This window comes from Geotrypetes seraphini, chromosome 2 (genome assembly GCF_902459505.1).
Source record: "Geotrypetes seraphini chromosome 2, aGeoSer1.1, whole genome shotgun sequence".
NCBI classification, from domain to species: Eukaryota; Metazoa; Chordata; class Amphibia; order Gymnophiona; family Dermophiidae; genus Geotrypetes; species Geotrypetes seraphini.
This window is the reverse complement of record NC_047085.1, coordinates 422,376,971-422,395,192: the sequence shown is the minus strand read 5'-3', so window position 1 is coordinate 422,395,192 and position 18,222 is coordinate 422,376,971. Positions and strand designations below refer to the sequence as shown.

Here is an 18,222-nt window from a genome sequence, read left to right as displayed (position 1 = left end):
AGCCCTGTAAGCCCCCCCTAAGCCTTACCTGGTGGTCTAGCGGGTTTGCGCCCAAAAGTCTGAATGCTGATGAGAAATTATGTCAAGTGGACACTCCCAAGTTGATTTAGCAGCATTTTCAGCAAGCTGGTTCCAACTAGAGAATGACATGGGGACAAATTTTTCCCCATCTCACGGGAAATCATTTTCCCGTCCCCGTGAGTTATTTTCCTGTGCCCCATTCCTGCAAGCTCCGTCCTCATTTGTACAAGCCTCAAACACTTTAAAATCATAAGTGTTCAAGGCTTGTGCTATTAAGGTAGAGTTTACATGAATAGGGTAAGGACAGGGAAATTGAGTTCCTGCGGGGGCGGGGACAAATTTGTCCCTGTGTCATTCTTTACTGCCAATCTTTAGTTACTGTTGATGAAACTTGGTTATATCACTTTGGTCCTGAGACAAAACAGACCATGCAATGGCAGCACTCAGGTTCTCCAAGGCTAAGGAAATTCAAGACCCAAAAGTCAACAGGAAAGGTCATGGCCACAGTGATTTGGGATCAGGAAGGTATTGTAATGACTGACTATATTCCAAGGGGCCAACAGTTTAATGCAGAATACTACTGTAACCTGCTGTGCTGATTAAAGGAGGCATTGATAGAAAAAAGGAGAAGGATACTGCAGAAAGGAGTTCTCTTTTTGCAAGACAATGCATCTGCTCACAAAGCTGGCAAAATGATGAATGTTTTGATGCAATTGGGGATTTCAGCGCATAGACCATCCATCCTACTCAACAGATCTTACTCCATCTGACTTATTTTCTGTTTCCAAACCTTAAAATAATTTGAAAGGGTGAAAATTTTTGAGTGATTCAGAGATGATTTCAGCAGCGGAGCAGTATTTCAGTAACAACTTTAAATAGTTTAAAAAATCAATATAGCTTGCCGGGTCTATGTTTCCAGACAGATTTGCTAGAGCATCAGGCAGCCAAGTGGTATAAATTAATTTTGGAATATTTGAATAAGAAACCAAAAACAAGCGTAAGGGATATTTTGAGCATTGAGATAAAGCAGAAGATTTCTTTTTCTCAATGGCCACATATTTGGTCTTGAAGGATGAGATGTACTGCGTCAGCATCTATGAGACAAACCTGGTTCTTTCTGTTATATAGTATTTTTTGGACCCCTGTTCGATTGCAAAAATTAGATAGTTCAAAGTCTAATAGATGCTGGCATTGTCATTTTGATATAGGGATGCTGGATCACATGTTGTACTTTTGCCCCTTGATATTAGGCTTCTGGAAGTCAATATGGGTTACAATTAATAGGATATTGGGTATTTCCATTCCTATATCATACGATATGGATCTCTTTGGAACTATATTACAATCCAAGTCTCTAACTTCTGCAGCTAAGAATAGATTACGTCTTGTAATGACTGGGATTGCTATACAAATGATCACAAAAAATGGAAGAATTGTGATAGATTGAATCACACCTTTTGGTGGGGATCCCTATGCTTATGTTATCGATACAAACGTATGAATTTGGAAATAAAGGGTTGTGGTAAAAACTTCAATGAGATTTGGGGCCCATTAGCAAATTTTGTATCCACCAATTAATAGTCCAAGCCTTTTATTTTATTGAGTTTTACACACATCCGTGTTGGGAGGGAAGGTGGGGGGGGGGGGTGGAAAGATGTCTATATTATTATTTACTAGTAATAAATGCTGTTATTTGGTGCCAATTGTTGTATTTTTGTATGCACTTTGTGTATGTTTTAAAATGAATAAAGATTTATTTTTTTTTTCAAATTCTTTATTCATTTTTAATATACTTACAATAACTAATAAAGATTTAATTTTAAAAAAACCCAAAACTTTAAATAGTTTAGTGTCATCTGAAAATTTAATCACTTCACCCGTCATTCGAATTTTCAGATCATTTATAAATAAGTTAAATAGCACCTGTCCCAGTAAAGATCCCTGCATTACTCCACTGTTTACTCTCCTCTATTGAGCAAAATGATTATTTAACCCTACCCTCTGTTTTCTATCTGATAACCAATTCCTAATTCACAACTGAACTTTGCCATCTGTCCCATAACTCTTTAATTTTATCAAGTTCAAGTTCAAGTTCAGGTTTATTTTGATTAATCGCCTATATAAGACTTTCTAGGCGATGTACAATAAAATACAGATTATAAAAAACATAATATCATATTAATATTACAAAACATCCAAAACATCAACACAAGTAATTATTAATTAATCAAATAAAGTAGAGAAGATTTCTCTTTACCTAAAAATTAACAAAACATAACAGGGAGGAAAGGAGGGAAGTGGTTACAATATTTCTCTTAATAGAGGGTATGGACATATGGAAGGGAAAGACAATATAAAGGAGAAAAAAAAAAAAGAAAGGAAATTAATCGTTAAAAGCATCGTTAAATAAAAAAGTTTTCAACAATTTTTTAAAGGAAATAAGATCTTTTTCCTTTCTGATAAAAAGTGGCAGGGTGTTCCAGAGTTGGGGAGCTAGTACAGAGAACATATCATTTCTCCTTGTTCCAACAATTTTTAGTGAAGGGACCAATAATAAGTCTTGCTGGGAAGATCAAAGGAGTCGAGTTGTACAATAAGGGGTTATCATTCTAGATATGAATAATGGCGTATTGAACAATAGTACCTTGAAAACTAAGAAAGCTATTTTAAATGTTATCCGATGATTGATAGGTAGCCAGTGCGATTTGATAAGAAGAGGAGTAACGTGATCGTATTTTTTTCCTTTGTGTATAAGTTTTATGGCAGTATTTTGGATTATTTGGAGTCTTTTCTTTTCTTTTTGAGATATGTTATACAGTAAAGAATTACAATAATCTAATTTGGAAATTATCATAGAGTGGACCAGAATGTTAATAGATTTTGGTTCTAGAAAAGATGAAATAGATCGTATTAGGCGTAATTTATAGAAACAGGATTTTACCGTTTGACTTATATGATCATGGAAGGATAGATTCGTGTCGATGATTACACCTAAAATTTTTATAGATGATACAGATTCTATTGGATTGTTTTCAAGCATAAATGGTGAGATAGATGTAATATCATTTTTCCATGTAAATAACATAGTTTGTGTTTTTTTAATATTTAATGAAAGTTTATTGTTGTAAAGCCAGTTTTTTATTATATCAAGTTTAGTATTAATTTCTGTAATTTCATTATCGTTCTCTGGATCAATTGGGTGAAGGAGTTGAATGTCATCAGCATAAGAGAATGAAGTAAAGCCCAGTGATTGACAGATAGTAAGTAAAGGTGAGAGAAAAATATTGAATAAGAGTGGAGACAGAATAGAGCCCTGGGGTATACCAAAAGGCAAGGTGTAAGAAGTAGAATGATCTTCTTTCATTATAACAGTTGAGAGTCGATTAGAGAGAAAAGATTTAAACCAGTCCAGTACCTGTCCTCCGATACCTATAGATTCTAGACGATTGATTAGGATAGCGTGATCTATAGTATCAAAAGCCGCTGAAAGATCCAGGGAAAAAAGAGCAACCGATTTATGGTGATCTAAATAGTAATGAATATCAGGTACCTTTCATGAGGAACTTTGGTGGAAGCTTTCTGAAAAATCAAGGTATACTACATCAACCAGCTCACCTTATCCACATGTTTATTCACACCTTCAAAGAAGTCAAGCAAATTGGCGAGGCAAGATCTCCCTCAGCTGATTCCATGCTGACTCTGTCTCATTAAATCATGTTTGTCTATGTAATTGTTTCCACCATTTTGCTTGTCACTGAAGTCAGGCTTACTGGTCTGTAATTTCCCGGATCTCCCCGGAACCCTTTTTAAAAATCGGCCACCCTCCAATCTTCAAGTACTACAGACAATTTTAGTGACAGGCTACAGCTCACTAACATCAGGTCAGCAATTTCATGTTTGAGTTCTTTTAGTACCTTGGGATGTATACTATCTGGTCCAGGTGATTTATCACTTTATAACTTGTTGATTTGGTTTAGTACATCTTCCAGATTTATTGAGATTTCTTTCAGTTCTACTGCATTATCACCCTTGAAAACCATTTCCGGTTCAGATAGATCTCTTACGTCTTCTGTAAAGACTGAAGCAAAGAGTTCATTCATTCTCTCCGCTATGGCCTTATTCTCCCTGAGTGTCCCTTTTGCTTCTGGATCATCCAACGGTCCCACAGATTTCCACACAGGTTTTCTGCTTCTGATGTACCTAAAAATTGTTATGAGTTTTTGCCTCTTTTGCAAGTTTCTCTTCATATTCTTTCTTAGCTTTCTTTATCAATGCTTTGCATCTAACTTGCCAGTATTTATGTCTCTTCTTATTTTCTTCCTTCGGATCCTTTTTCCATTCTTTAAAGGATATTTTTTATGGCTCTAATAGCCTCTTTCACTTCACCTTTTAACCATGCCAGCTCTCGTTTCCTCTTCTTTCCACCTTTGTTAATATGTGGAATACATCTGGTCTGAGCTGCCACGATGGTATTTTTTAATAAAATCTACGCCTGATACTGCAATTTGTGGGAAATGTAAGGTAGGGCATGCTCTGTGGGGGTGTGGGTTAATTGGGAAATTTTGGGGACCGGTGGCTCACTTTTTGACTCAGTTGCTTTCCTACCCTGTGAGAGTATAGCCTCAGTTAGTTCTTTTAGACAGGATGCAATTTTTGCTCCAGTTTAGTAGAGGCAAAAGGGTCTTTATTCATAAGGCTCTCCTAGCGGGCAGGCATTGTATAATGCAGTATTGGGTTTCCTGTCTACTTCTCCTCACCTGCCCATGTCTTTAGGAGATTACATCATTGTCTTTCTCTTTTTTAGTTCAATACCTACTAGCATTCAAACTTGGGAAAGGGTAAAACTTGGACTTCCCGGACCTTACCTGGTGGTCTAGAACCAGTGTTTTTCAACCTTTTTACACCTATGGACCGGCAGAAATGAAAGAATTATTCTGTGGACCAGCTTCGGTCCGTGGACCGGTGGTTGAAGATCACTGGGCTAAGTCGTGGGCCAGACCCTGCCCCTCTCTACCTAATCTCCACCCCAGACCCCGCCCCATAATAGTACTAATTGCACCTTGCACATCCCATGCCTCATCTGGAAGCCTTCCCTCTGTCGTTGCAACGTCAGAGAGAAGGCTTCCGGTTCAGGCGCAGGATGCCCGTAGGAGCCCACTGCCTGTGGCTTTGTGCACTGAATCAGTTAGGAAGAGGGAGCTGGCTCGAAGATAACGCCGCATCGATCGTGGACCGGCAGTTGAAGAACACTATTTTGGGCCTGATGCATGTGCTGGCCCTGTGGACCGGTAGAAAATTTCTGTGGACCAGCACTGGTTCATGGACCGGTGGTTGAAGAACACTGGTCTAGAAGGCTTTCAAGGCAGGAGCGATCTTCCTACGCTCCTGCCCCGTCCAGATCATTCATACAAAATGGCTGAGGGAACTCACGGCAGCCATTTTGTATGAGTGATCTGCACGGGGCATGAGCATAGGAAGATCGCTCCTGCCCCTGAAAGCCCGCTAGACCACTAGGTAAGGTCCGGGAAGTATGCAGCTTTTCTTTTCTTCCCCCCCTCAAAAAAAATAGCAAATAACCGAATCTGCGGATACTGAAACCATGGATTCGAAGGGAGAAGGGTGTATATGTGTGTATATATATATATATATATATATATATATATATATATATATATATAAAAATATAAGTTTTGTTTTTAAATTACATCCTTTTTTATGTACAATGCTTAGAATTTGTGATAGGTCTTTTATCAAAATTTAAAAAAAACTTGAAACTCTTGCACCAAGGATGTGTCTTCAGGGACTTCTGCCCAAGAAGAAAGGATTAGGACAGCCGTTATAGTGAAAGATTCAATCATTAGGCATATAGATAGCTGAGTGGATGGTGGACATAAGGATCGCTTGGTTACCTGCCTGCCTGGTGCGAAGGTGGTGGACCTCATGCATTTCTTAGATAAGATTTTAGACAGTGCGGGGGAGGAACCTGCTGTCTTGGTATACGTGGGTACCAATGGCATAGGGAAATGCGATAGGGAGGTTCTGGAAGTTATATTCCAGAACTTCCAGAGCAGTATTTTCAGAAGTGCTCCCTGTTCCACGTGCAGGACCCAAGAAGCAGGCAGAGCTCCAAAGTCTCAATGCGTGGTTGAGACGATGGTGCAGGAATGAGGGATTTAGATTTGTTAGGAACTGAGCAACCTTCTGGGAAAGAGGGATCTTGTTCCGAAAGGATGGACTCTACCTTAACAGGGATGGAACCAGGCTGCTGGCACTAACATTTAAAAATGAGATAGAGCAGCTTTTAAACTGTCCCGGAACTTCCTCTCCGACATCAGAATTGATGTCGGGAAGAAGGTTTGTAGGCTAGCACCTGGACCTTACTTTGCTTTAGTTGCGACGGTCGGCTACGGCAGCAAACCCGGGGGGGTATGTTTGAAGTGGCGGTAGGCAGCAGCAGCGGGGGGCAGACTTCGGTGCTGGAGGGAGGGGAAGCAATCGCCTGTCCCGTTGTCCCTACGGACAGTTTCGGAATGCTATCCAAGAAAACGGGACATTTCGGCATCTCGAAGCTGTGCGTTGGGTCAACGGGACAGGGGATCTAAAAAGGGGACAGTCCCATTCAAAACGGGACGTATGGTCACCTTATCCATGCGTCCATTGACCACTATTGGTGCCAGAGTTTTCTTCTTCACATCAGAGTGGAGCAGAGTTCCACACCCCACACTTCTCAGGGGCTCCTAAGTGATGGGACCTGACCTTTGGGCACGCGCCTGTGGCTGTAAACTGTGGCAGAGATGCCCTAATAAGCTGATAGAGGCCCTTCTTGAATGACACTGCAGGTTTAGGCGACTTCTCCAGTGCCTGCGACTTCTCCAGTGCCTCTGCTTCCAATCAACCCTTTCAGTTTTTACTTTTAATATATTTATGAGTTAGGTAAAAAAGAAAGAATAAACAACAGTAAAGCAAAGTAAATATAAAGAGAGGTTAATAACAGATTCGTAGGTTCTGGGACTGGTTTATATTATTCCAGGTGAAATTACCATTTTTGCCCAGCAGGAGGATGCATCATATTTTTCTTTTTTTTTAAATTCTTTATTCATTTTCAACACATTCGATAAGTGAAAACAGAACAAAATTAAACATTTACACTTTACAAGATTCATACATATTGTGACAAATCTAGCGCTATCCCTAGCTTTGACACAGTGGTGAAGAAGGTAGGTAGTCCCCGAGGCAGGAGAGCTGGTCAGGTTGGCCCTGCAGAATATGAAAAGCTGACTTCACTTGGACTATCCCAGGAGCTAAGAAACTACAGCTCCCAGAAGGCCAGTCTCAGCACAGAAAGCTGTGACTGAGACAGGCACAGCTGCAGAGAGTTTTCTCTCCCTTCTCACTCTGCAGCAGGGAGGGGCGAATTAGGGGGGGTTAAAACAGAGCAGCTAGGCTTGAGGAGGAGCCGAGGAGGCTTCAGGGTGTGCTCGGTGGAGAACCCTCTCCTCCTCAACGGAATGCTGAGGAGCTGAACCAGGACTGGCAAATATTGGACACAGAAGAGCTTACTGCTGACCCAGGGAGTGAGGAAGGAACCCCAGGGGAACCCATAGAAATCCAGGAGAGTCTGGTAGGACCGGAGGAGGTGTCCATGGACATTGATAAGCAGTAAGGGGATGTGTATTGCCTGTGTCCACAGTAGTGAAGCTACCAGTTATGCCAGTGATAGTAGGGGAGTTGTAGTTCTCTCCCTGCTGATAAGGAACTGTGAATTGCTGCTTGAAAGCTTTAGTTGTAAAGCTAGCAAATGTGTTGGCATTTTTTTTGTTCTCTCTGCTAGCAGCCAAGCTGAGCTGAGATCGTTCTTCCTCACAGCTGTGCATAATTAATTACTTGCAAGTCACAGCAGGGAGCTGTGCTGAGAGCCTGCACGGACCTTGTGAATTCTGTTCTAAAGAAGAGAATACGTTTTACAGAACTACAGTATGTGATAAGCCACGTTAGGCTGTGAAAACCAGGTGACATGCTGGCCAGGTTTTTGTTGCACCATTTTTGGGTTAAAGTTTGTTTCTGTTCTGAATGTTTCATGCCTGTGAAATGACACAGCTGCTGGAGCTGAAGCAGCTCAGTGAAAGTTTCTAAATCCAAATTGCTCTGGTGAACAGGACTGTTTATAGGTGTGCTAACAAAGTCCAGAGGCTGTGGAACTGTAGGTTAAGATGGGACACGCCCAAAAACCTGGACACTGGATTTCTTTAAAAGTTATGCTCTGTTTGAACAGCTTGTGTTTTGTCTCATAGTTTTGAGTGCTTGTTTTGAGGTCTGCTAAGCTGAAGCATTTTTCCTTTTGTTCAATGCAACCATAATAAAACCTTTGTTTGATTATTCTACTATACTGGATTTTGAGGTGTGTGAGTTTCTTTTCCCTTGCTTGTTTTTCTTTTGGTAATGTCAGGGAATCTGATATTATACCTTAGGCAGACACCTAAGAAGGCCTGAAGGGTACCCTGGTTAAAGGGTACACGTATGGACAGGAACAGTCACAGTGTTCCAGCTCGCTGCCGTGAACAGGAGCTGGGCAGGAGTGACAATATTAATACCCTCCCCCCCACACCCAATCTAATCTTTATCATTGAAATAACTATAAAATTTTCCATATCTTCAGAAATATACTATATATATTTTAAACAGAAATTACATATATATAACCATTCAGACTTATTTATCGAACCACAAAAATTTACCACTCTTCTCCCCCCCCTATTTCCATCTATAAAAATAATCAATAAAAAACCTTGTATACTTCCCATCCCCACCCCCTCCCTGTATGTGCATTTTATTTAACAACAAAAACATAACTATAGTGATTCTACAAAGGACGTCAATGGTCCCCAAATTAATTTAAAGTTTTTATTATTTCCTAACAGAATAGCGTTCATTATTTATAGATTAAACATAGACTTGTCCACCAGAATGTAAAGTTGAGAAGATCCCAGTTTTTCCAATTTCTTGTAATCAGTTGTATAGCTGTATAGCATAATTAAAAAGAGACGTCTTTTATGTTTATCTAGAGGATCTTTGATATGCAAAATGGTACCATAAATTACTATTTCATAAGTTAAAGGAATCTCAGAATCTAAAATATTATTAATATGTCCCCAAATTGATCTCCAAAAAATCATTATTTTAGGGCAATAAAACAGTAAATGATCTAATGTTCCTATTTCTAGGTGACAGTGCCAGCATCTATTAGATCTAGAATTATCTAACTTATTCAATCTAACTGGGGTCATATTTTTCTGCTATAACTGCTGTTTCTTCTCTTTTCCCTTTAGATGTTGTCCTAACTGTACTTTGCCCAATTTAGTTAATCTGAAAGTCTAATCAAAATTAACCAAGTTTTAAAATTTATGTAAGAATTGACCAGGAATTATGGCAGGATCAGTGGCATGTGTGGTGATTGCAACCAGAGATAGGGCAGCTTTCAGAATGCTCAATATCACAATGTCATCTGATCTCAAGATTTCTAGTAATCTGGCCTGTTTCCTTATAGTAAAGAATCAGAAACTCTTTTCATGAAAAAGAAATTGAATGATGAGTATGTAAAAACTTTTTATTGGGAACATACATACTGATTTTTATTAGATCAGTTTCTCTGACTTTCTTCATCCTCCTTCCTGTATCAAATTGCTATAATAAACAATTGAATTAACAGTGTTCATATTTTTAATGTTGTTTAGCTAGCAGTGAACTTTCTCAATACATTCACATCCTGTTGGCCAAAATATATGACAAGATATTTTGGGGTTTTCTTCTTTTAACATAGTAACATAGTAGATGATGGCAGATAAAGACCCAAATGGTCCATCTAGTCTGTCCAACCTGATTCAATCTAAAAATTTGTTGGTTTTTTCTTCTTCTTTTTAGCTATTTCTGGGCAAGAATCCAAAGCTCTGCCCGGCATTATTCTTAGGTTCCAACTACTGAAACATGACTTTTTCTAGAAACCTACCTGACCTTCATATATGAGATCAAGTTTCAAGTTTATTATTGATTTGATATACCACCTTATCATTTATTTCAAGGTGGTTGTACAATTTAAAATAGGGTAAAAACAAGTAATACAATTGACATAACTTAACAAAAGATAGAGTACACGACTGGACAAACAGGTACGAATGGAAAGAGGGGAAGACTACACTGGTTAAAAGAAAGTGAGATACAAAAGGAAAAACAAAAGGATGGGGTCAAAAGCAAATAAGTCCAATACAAATGGACTAGTAAAAGATAAAAGTTTAAAAAACCTTAAAAGGACACTCAAACTTGAAAAGCATCTTTAAAAAGGAATGTCTTTAATAAAGATTTAAATTTGTCAAGATTAGTAATCTCTCTTAATGCATTTGGCGCCGAGTTCCAGAGGGATGGGGCAACTACTGAGAAAATAGTGTTTCTTCTAGTGTTTATATGGTTCAGAGATCGGATTGCTAATAGATTTTGGTCTGAGGAATGAAGAAGATGCGATGAAGCGTAAGGTATCAAGAGTTTATTAATAAATTCTGGCTGTCCAGCGCTTCTTGTTTTAAAAGTTAATAGTGACATGGTGTTGAATGGGAAGCCAATGGGCTTTTATCAGGAGGGGAGTTACATGGTTGAATTTTTTGGCTTTGCAGATAACTTTGAATGCATAAGGAAGAGGATGAAGTGTCCTACCAGATAAAATGATGAATAGGTGCTTTTTCGGGTTAGTTGTTTTCTGTAAAATTTTGCTGTGGAGACAATGAGCTCCTAGCTCATATATTAAAATTTTGCATGGAATTTAAGTGTTAAATATAAAAACAGAAAAGCCCTTTTAGTGAAAACATTTTGCATTTTAGCACACTGGTCTTCTGGTTGGGGGTAAAGAAGAAGCAGTATTTTGTCAAGTCCTGTTGAGAAAGAGAAAATAGCATTCCTCTGATCTTACCAGTTGAGAAAACGAAACAGTGTCTGGGAAATGTGGCATTCTACCAGGTTTTTCAGGGAAAGAAGCTGCTACGTTTTGGTAGATTCAGTGAATAGGATTCTACAGGCATCCTGCCCACCCTGGCAGGGGATGAGAAAATAATATTCTGTTTGTTCAAACATACCAGCCACTTCTGGTGCTGGATAACTTCATTTTGGAGGAATTTTTGCATTGGCCAGAATACAAGGGATTTGCCTTGCATTTGCTCAGGAATATGTGTAAGATTGCTTAGTTGCACTCTACATTTTAGCTAAAAATTAAGAAAAGTTGCATGTCATTTTACTAATTCTTACCTTCTAGTTGCTTTGTGAACATTTGCAAATTTTAGAACTGTCCTCCACAGTCAGATTTTCTATTTGACTAATGGTTTATATAATTTTTTTTTTTTTACATAACTAGTAATATGAAAAGTTACTCTTAAAAGTGAGCAGATCAGAAGTGTAGGTTTCCTGTCCTACAGGGGTGGGCAATCATGGTTCTCGAGGACCACAACCCTGTTGGGTTTTCAAGATTTCCACAATGAAAATGCACGAGATTAATCTGCATGGACCACTTCCATTGTATGTAAATCAATCTCATGCATATTCATTGTGGAAATTTTGAAAACCTGACTGGGTTGCAGCCCTCGAAGTCGTGATTGTCCACCCCTGTAGGACATAGTTTCAAGCATGTTCAAAACATAGGTTCCCAGATCTTGGGGTGTACTGATGCTTTGTGGTTTCTCTAGATGTTCCCTACAAATCCTATAGCAGTTTACTTGGAAACATCAAATTCTTAGCTCTGGTTGAATTGTAGGTTCACAAAATCATTAACATGTTGAATATAACTGATGTTTTATAATTCGTAAATGTATAAATACATAATTAAATAATTAAATAATCATCTTCTTTATTTCTTCAGTTATATTTTGTTTGCTTTATAATAGAAGATTTAATCCTTGTGCTTTGGCAATACTATCATGTTATTGTACCCTACAGTCCTCAATTTCAGCTAAGAATAGACAGTTCTTAGTTCAGAGCTCCACTTTGGACTCAGACCCCCCCACCCCCCAAAAAATGTGGTGCCTATTTCAGTGGTTGGCAGGGATGCCCAATCCCCACTTGTGGAAGAGATCCTCTACACCAGGGGTGCCCACACTTTTTGGGCTTGCGAGCTACTTTTAAAATGACCAAGTCAAAATGATCTACCAACAATAAAAAATTTTTAAAACCCCCACAAAGCACACTGAAAGGCAGAGAAAATGTTAATTATCATTCATATTCCGGGTTTTTTTCAAAGAGGTCAAGGCAGATGACTCTATGCAATGTCATCTCAATAACAACCATACAAAAATAGACAAATATAGCCCCTCCCTTTTTATTAAACCACATAGCAGTTTTTAGCGCAGGGAGTTGCGCTGAATGCCCCACGCTGCTCTCGACGCTCATAGGCTCCCTGCGCTAAAAACCGCTATTGTGGTTTAGTAAAAGGGAGCCATAGTGCAAAATATAGACAGCAGATATAAATTCTCAAAACAGACACATTTTGATCACTAAATTGAAAATAAAATCATTTTTCCTACTTTTGTTTGATGATTTCATGAGTCTCTGGTTGCACTTTCTTCTTCTGACTTCTTCTCACTTCACTCTGGCTGCACTTCTTCTGACATCTTCTGATTTCAGCCCACTCCTTCTTTCAGCCTCCTATATGCTTTCTCTCTTCCATACCTCATTCTCTCCCCCAACTTTTTCTTTCTTTCTCCCTGCCTCCTGTTCTTTCTTTCTCTCTCTCTCTCCATGCCCACTTTCTTTCTGTCTCCCTGCTTGCCCCCTTTGTTTCTTTCTCCCTGCCCTCCCCCAAGCCACTAGGTTTGCCGTCGCCACCGGGGAACAGGCCTCCAAGCCACCGCCCCCCAAGCTCTGCATGCAGAAGCCTTGCACTGACCAGCATTCTGCTCCCCTTCAATTCTGATGTCGGAGAGGAAGTTCCGGGCCAGCCAGGCAGCGATTGGCTGGCCCAGAAATTCCTCTCCGATGTAAGAATTGATGTCGGGGAGAGGAATGCTGGTCAGCGTTAGGCTTCTGCAGGCCCAAATCTCTGGATCCCCAGGGCCGAGGAAAAGAAAAGAAAAAAAGCCAGTCTTCCATGAGAGCCGTTCCAGTCTCTTTTTAGCAGGACACTCAACTTCACATTTTCAGGCTCAAGACGTCAGAGCAGCAGCAGCAGCTCCGGCATTTTTGGGCAGAGCACCTCCTGCTCCCGACCGCCTTTCTCCAGTCTGGCTTGTCAATTCCGCCAGGGGCAGCCGGCGCTCAGCTCTCAAGGGTCGTGACTTCCCTAGACCTCCCTCCCGCCTTCTCCCGAAGGAAGTGACTTCATCCCCCAGTCGGAAGGCACAGTCGGGCAGGAAGGGCGCAGCAAGAATGAGTGTGCGTGGGGAACCTTGGGGAGATTCCGGTGGGGAACCTTGGGGAGAGGAAGGCTGATCGGCCGGCCGATTGGAACGGCAACACGAGATCGACTGGCGTTGCCTTCCCGATCGGCCGGTCGATCGCGATCGACGTGTTGGGCACCCCTGCTCTACACTATTCCCCTAATGAGATGCTTCTAGCTACTAACACTGGCATTCCCTGCACATGCTCAGTTCACCCCCCTCCCCCGAAATGGACATCTGAATAAGTTACTGGATTCTACACTTGTGTCGTAGGTGGAGAGAGGCTTACATGCAATTCCTTCATGCTCTTCCAAAGATATGCTTGATCTGCAGCCACAGCAAGACTCATCTAGCACTGCAAGTAGTTACCAACTGTAGCCATATTTCTTGTGATAACCAATCAATATATAAAAATCAGGTTTAAATAATCTAAAGTCCTATCTCAGCACATTTATTTTCAATGAAGAAGAAAATGTAATATACCCCCTTTTACAAAACCGTAGCACAGTTTTTAGAGCCAACCACAACGGAAACAGCTCCGATGTTCATAGAATTCCTATGAACATCAGAGCTGTTACCACTGCGGCTGGCGCTAAAAAAAAAAAAGGGGGGGGGGAGATAGTTACTTATGTATAATTCATTTAATTAAGGGTAATGACGGCTTAAAGCGTGGAAATAAATGGAAGAGTTTGGATACTTTTGATGACATTTAACATTTTTAAGTTAAGTATTGATTGAATTATTTTGTTAATTGGATTCAAATATTTGATTCTTTCAAAATGATTTCATGATTTAGAGGACATTAGAGGGAGGGGGAGTCTTAATGCCTCCTTATACTGGTGTCTTCTGCCAGTATAAGGAGTGTCAAAAGGTCTAACCTCAAATATGTCCACCAACACTTTCTAGCCCTCAGTTAGGGATACATTTGTTGGAGTTGACTAAATTAAGGCATGTATGATTCATTAGTAATATTTTGATGGAGATTTTGACCATGCTGAAAATTAAAGATTCAAACTTGAAATGTTGTTTCTAAATGTAATAAAACTCTTAACTTTTTTCCTTTTTTAAAGGTGCAACATGCAAATAAGATGGATTCAAATGAACAGAAGCTGCAGGAAAAAGATGCAATTATTGAAAGACTGAAAACATCACTTACAGAAAAAGAAAAAAGTGTATCTCAGTTTCAAGAAAAAGTATTAGATACTGACAGGTCTCTAAAAGAATTAAGAGAGCAAATATCACAAAAGAACCAGGAAACAAATAGTCTTACAGCAGAGTTATCTAATTCCAAACAAAAAGAGAAACAGTCATCTGATGAAGTAAAGCAATTAATGGGTACTGTGGAAGAACTTCAGAAGTGCTTTTACAATGACAGTCAGTCTGAAACAGATATTGTACAAAGGATGGAGCTTGAAGCACAGAGGAAACTGGAACACCTTCAGGCAGAGTTAGATGAAATGTATGGACAGCAGATTGTACAGATGAAACAAGAGTTAATGAAGCAACATACTTTTGAGATTAATAAGATTTTAGCCCAGCACAATGAAGAACTGGAAAAAATATCAAGCCAAAGTGGTATAGTTAAAGAGGAGCAAATTAATATAATGAATAGAACAATAAATGAACTAAATGTAAAACTGCAAGATGCTAACCATCAGAGGGATAAAATCAAACGGGATTTATCACAGCAGATAGAATCAATATCAGCAGAAAAATCTCTTCTTCATAAACAGGTTGAAAGTCTTCTTCAAGATCTGAGTTTTGCAAGGGAGCAGATGGAGAGAGCCAAGGAATGCAAGCTGGCTGAAACAAACAAATTTCAAGTTGTTATTGAAGACCTTAAAGCCCAGGCAGTTTCTACACGCGAGTTTACAAAGGAATTGGAATTAAAGCATGATTCAGAAATTACAAATTATAAGATCAAGCTTGAGATGTTAGAGAGGGAGAAAGATGAAGTTTTGGATCGAATGGCCGAATCTCAGGAAGCTGAACTGGAAAGGCTTAGGACTCAGCTTTTGTTCAGTCATGAAGAAGAATTATCTAATCTCCGAGAAGATTTAGAACGCGAACACAGAACAAACACTGAAAACCTTAAAGATAATTTATCCATACAATATAAACAGCAACTGGAAGGTGTACAAAATGAAATGAGTCAAAAGATAGAAGCCATGCAATATGAAAGGGATAACCTGATAACAAAACAGAACGAACTAATGCTGGAGATTTCAAAACTGAATGATTTACAGCAATCCATTCTAAATTCAAAGTCTGAAGAAATGACACTGCAAATTAGTGAACTTCAGAAGGAAATAGAAACTCTGAGAAAGGAAGAAAAGGAGAAGGGTACCCTGGAACAAGAGGTCCAGGAACTTTATCTTAAAGTTGATTTGTTGGAAAAAGAAATGAAAGACAAGGAAGATAAGTTCAATGGAAAGTTTGCATTACTTGAGGAAGAGAACAAGGTTCTTAAAGATGAAAATATAATTTTACATGAGAAGATAAATTATAGTGCAATACATACAGAAGAACATTTGCTTTTCATGGAGAATGACTCCAGATCTCCATATATAGATCTGCAAAGGAAAGTAGAAATGCTTTCTATGGAAAATGAACAGCTCAGAAAGCAGGGCATTCAGTTGAAAGAGGAGATTGAGAGGCAAAGAAACACATTTTCCTTTGCTGAAAAAAACTTTGAAGTTAATTATCAGGAGTTACAGGAAGAGTATACTTGTCTTCTAAAAGTAAAATCAGAACTAGAAGAGGATAAATACAAGCAAGAAGCAGAATATGAATCCAAGCTCAAAACACTTAATGAAGAACTTCGGTTCATACAAACAAATAATCATGCTATGTTTAAAATGAAAAGCACAGAGCTGGAGGATTGTAAAGATGCATTTGAAGGTGGCGAGGTAGTTGAGAAAGATACAACAGAACTCATGGAAAAACTTGAAGTAGTCAAGCATGAGAATCTTGAATTAACCCTGAGGCTTTCGGATCTTTCTGAGCAACTGAATTTAAAGCAAATCAAAATTGATCAGTTACATGAAGAATTACGATCTTTAAAAGAAGAAAAAGAGCAAGTTAAAGGCAAAGAACAGGAAATGATGATCCAGTGCAATCAGAGTGAATGTGTCAAATTATTTGAAGAACAAATAGAGTGTCAGGAAAAAATAACTTTTATTGACATTCCAATCTCTAACCAGGAGAATTTCTACGGCAAAATAGCATTTAGACAAGAAGCAAAACTGCAAAGTCCGTTTAGGAGTTCAGATCAACATGAAATAATGGAAAGACAAGATCTTCAGCAAGAAAATTTAGATCTTATTGAAGAAAATCAATCCCTTTTAGATCGGCTGCATGAACTGACCAGCAAATTAGCAGGTGAATCACTACTTACAGTCCGCATACAGAGTGAAAATAGTGAGCTTCGACAACATTTAGAATTGCTGCAGTCAGAACAGGTATGTTTAGCTAGATTTATCATGCACACTCTTATAGTAAGATTAAGTTACACACTCCTTGTATTTTATTGGCCTAACAGATAAAGTGCCCTGTCTTCCAAATTCTATAAGCAAAGGTTGTAGTCTAATTGCTTGAAAGAGAGTGAGTGAAGAGTACACCTGGGTTTGCTTTACATCCAGTCTCTAGATTTGATATATTGCCATTTGGAAATTTTTTTCTAAAATAAAGTTGTTAAATTAATAATCCTTCATTATAAATTGTCTATATAAGTGCATCCTTTATTTGGACTTCTGTGCAAACCACCTGTACTGGCCAATTTTGACAATCCTGAACATCTCTTATTTACATGCACGTCTAACCCACCTTTCCACAATGTGTTTGGAGAAAAATCAAGTACAAAAAGTAAATATTGCAAATAGCACAAAACAAGTCTATCCTGACTAACCCATTATGAAACACATTCATCAGTTGCCTAATATTGAAAGCTGAAGTTGGACAAAGGAACAAAATCCAACAAATCTGCAGTGAGAGCACAGTGAATCCAAGTCAAAACAGAAAGCTGCAGACCACTGTACAAGATGCAGACAGAGTTTATTTCAATAAACAATTTGTTGCGCACAATAAGACCACCTTTGGACAGGTAAAGGGATCCAGCACGGTCCATGTTTCGATCGACATGTCTTTGTCAGGGGTCTTATAGAATGGAAAAGTTAATGTCTCACTAAAATGTATCTGTAGAAATCGTTTATCCTTGGTTCACAGTAGTAACTTTTAGTCTTAGCCATATGTTTCCTCATTTTTTAATCATTTTATTATGCTCCTTTATCTTCTAACATAGGGTTATTAATTTCAAGTTTTCATTATCATTTATTTATCATCTCTAACTCTTTCAGATTTTGATTATTCAATTCTTTCCCATTTTTCTTTAAATTCCTCAGCATACTTTGATTGTAAATTGTTGCAAGCATACAGTGATCTGCAGTTTTCTCTTTTGTCTTGGATAATATTGAAAGCTGCCACTTAATGCAAAAGGTTAAGCATTAGCACTGAGCTTTATGGGTATAATTATATAAAAGGATTTTTTGTTGTTTTAAAATGTTTATTTGCAGGAAAACTTAGCATCCAAATAACATAAGTTAAGAATTTGAAACATGCACATTATTCCAGCATAACTTCAACACTATATGCAATAAAAGAACAAACATAGCAATAGATATCCAAAAGTCAGCAAATGCTTTTTATTTTATTTTAATAGTTTATCATAAATTTACAAGTACAACCACTTGCTCAAGAAATTCAGAGTCATAGTCAAACTTAAACTCACCCTGTCGGA

General features: G+C 38.7%; 1 protein-coding gene across 7 annotated transcripts in view; it reads left to right on the top strand.

The window, feature by feature from the left end:
• Window positions 1-18,222, top strand: part of AKAP9 (A-kinase anchoring protein 9) — a 409,648-nt gene that overhangs the window by 52,691 nt on the left and 338,735 nt on the right. For all 7 annotated transcript variants that reach the window (XM_033931174.1, XM_033931171.1, XM_033931173.1 and 4 more), the window contains one exon: window positions 14,498-16,888. In XM_033931174.1, coding sequence (XP_033787065.1) covers window positions 14,498-16,888 — 2,391 coding nt within the window. The remainder of the gene's footprint in view (window positions 1-14,497; window positions 16,889-18,222) is intronic.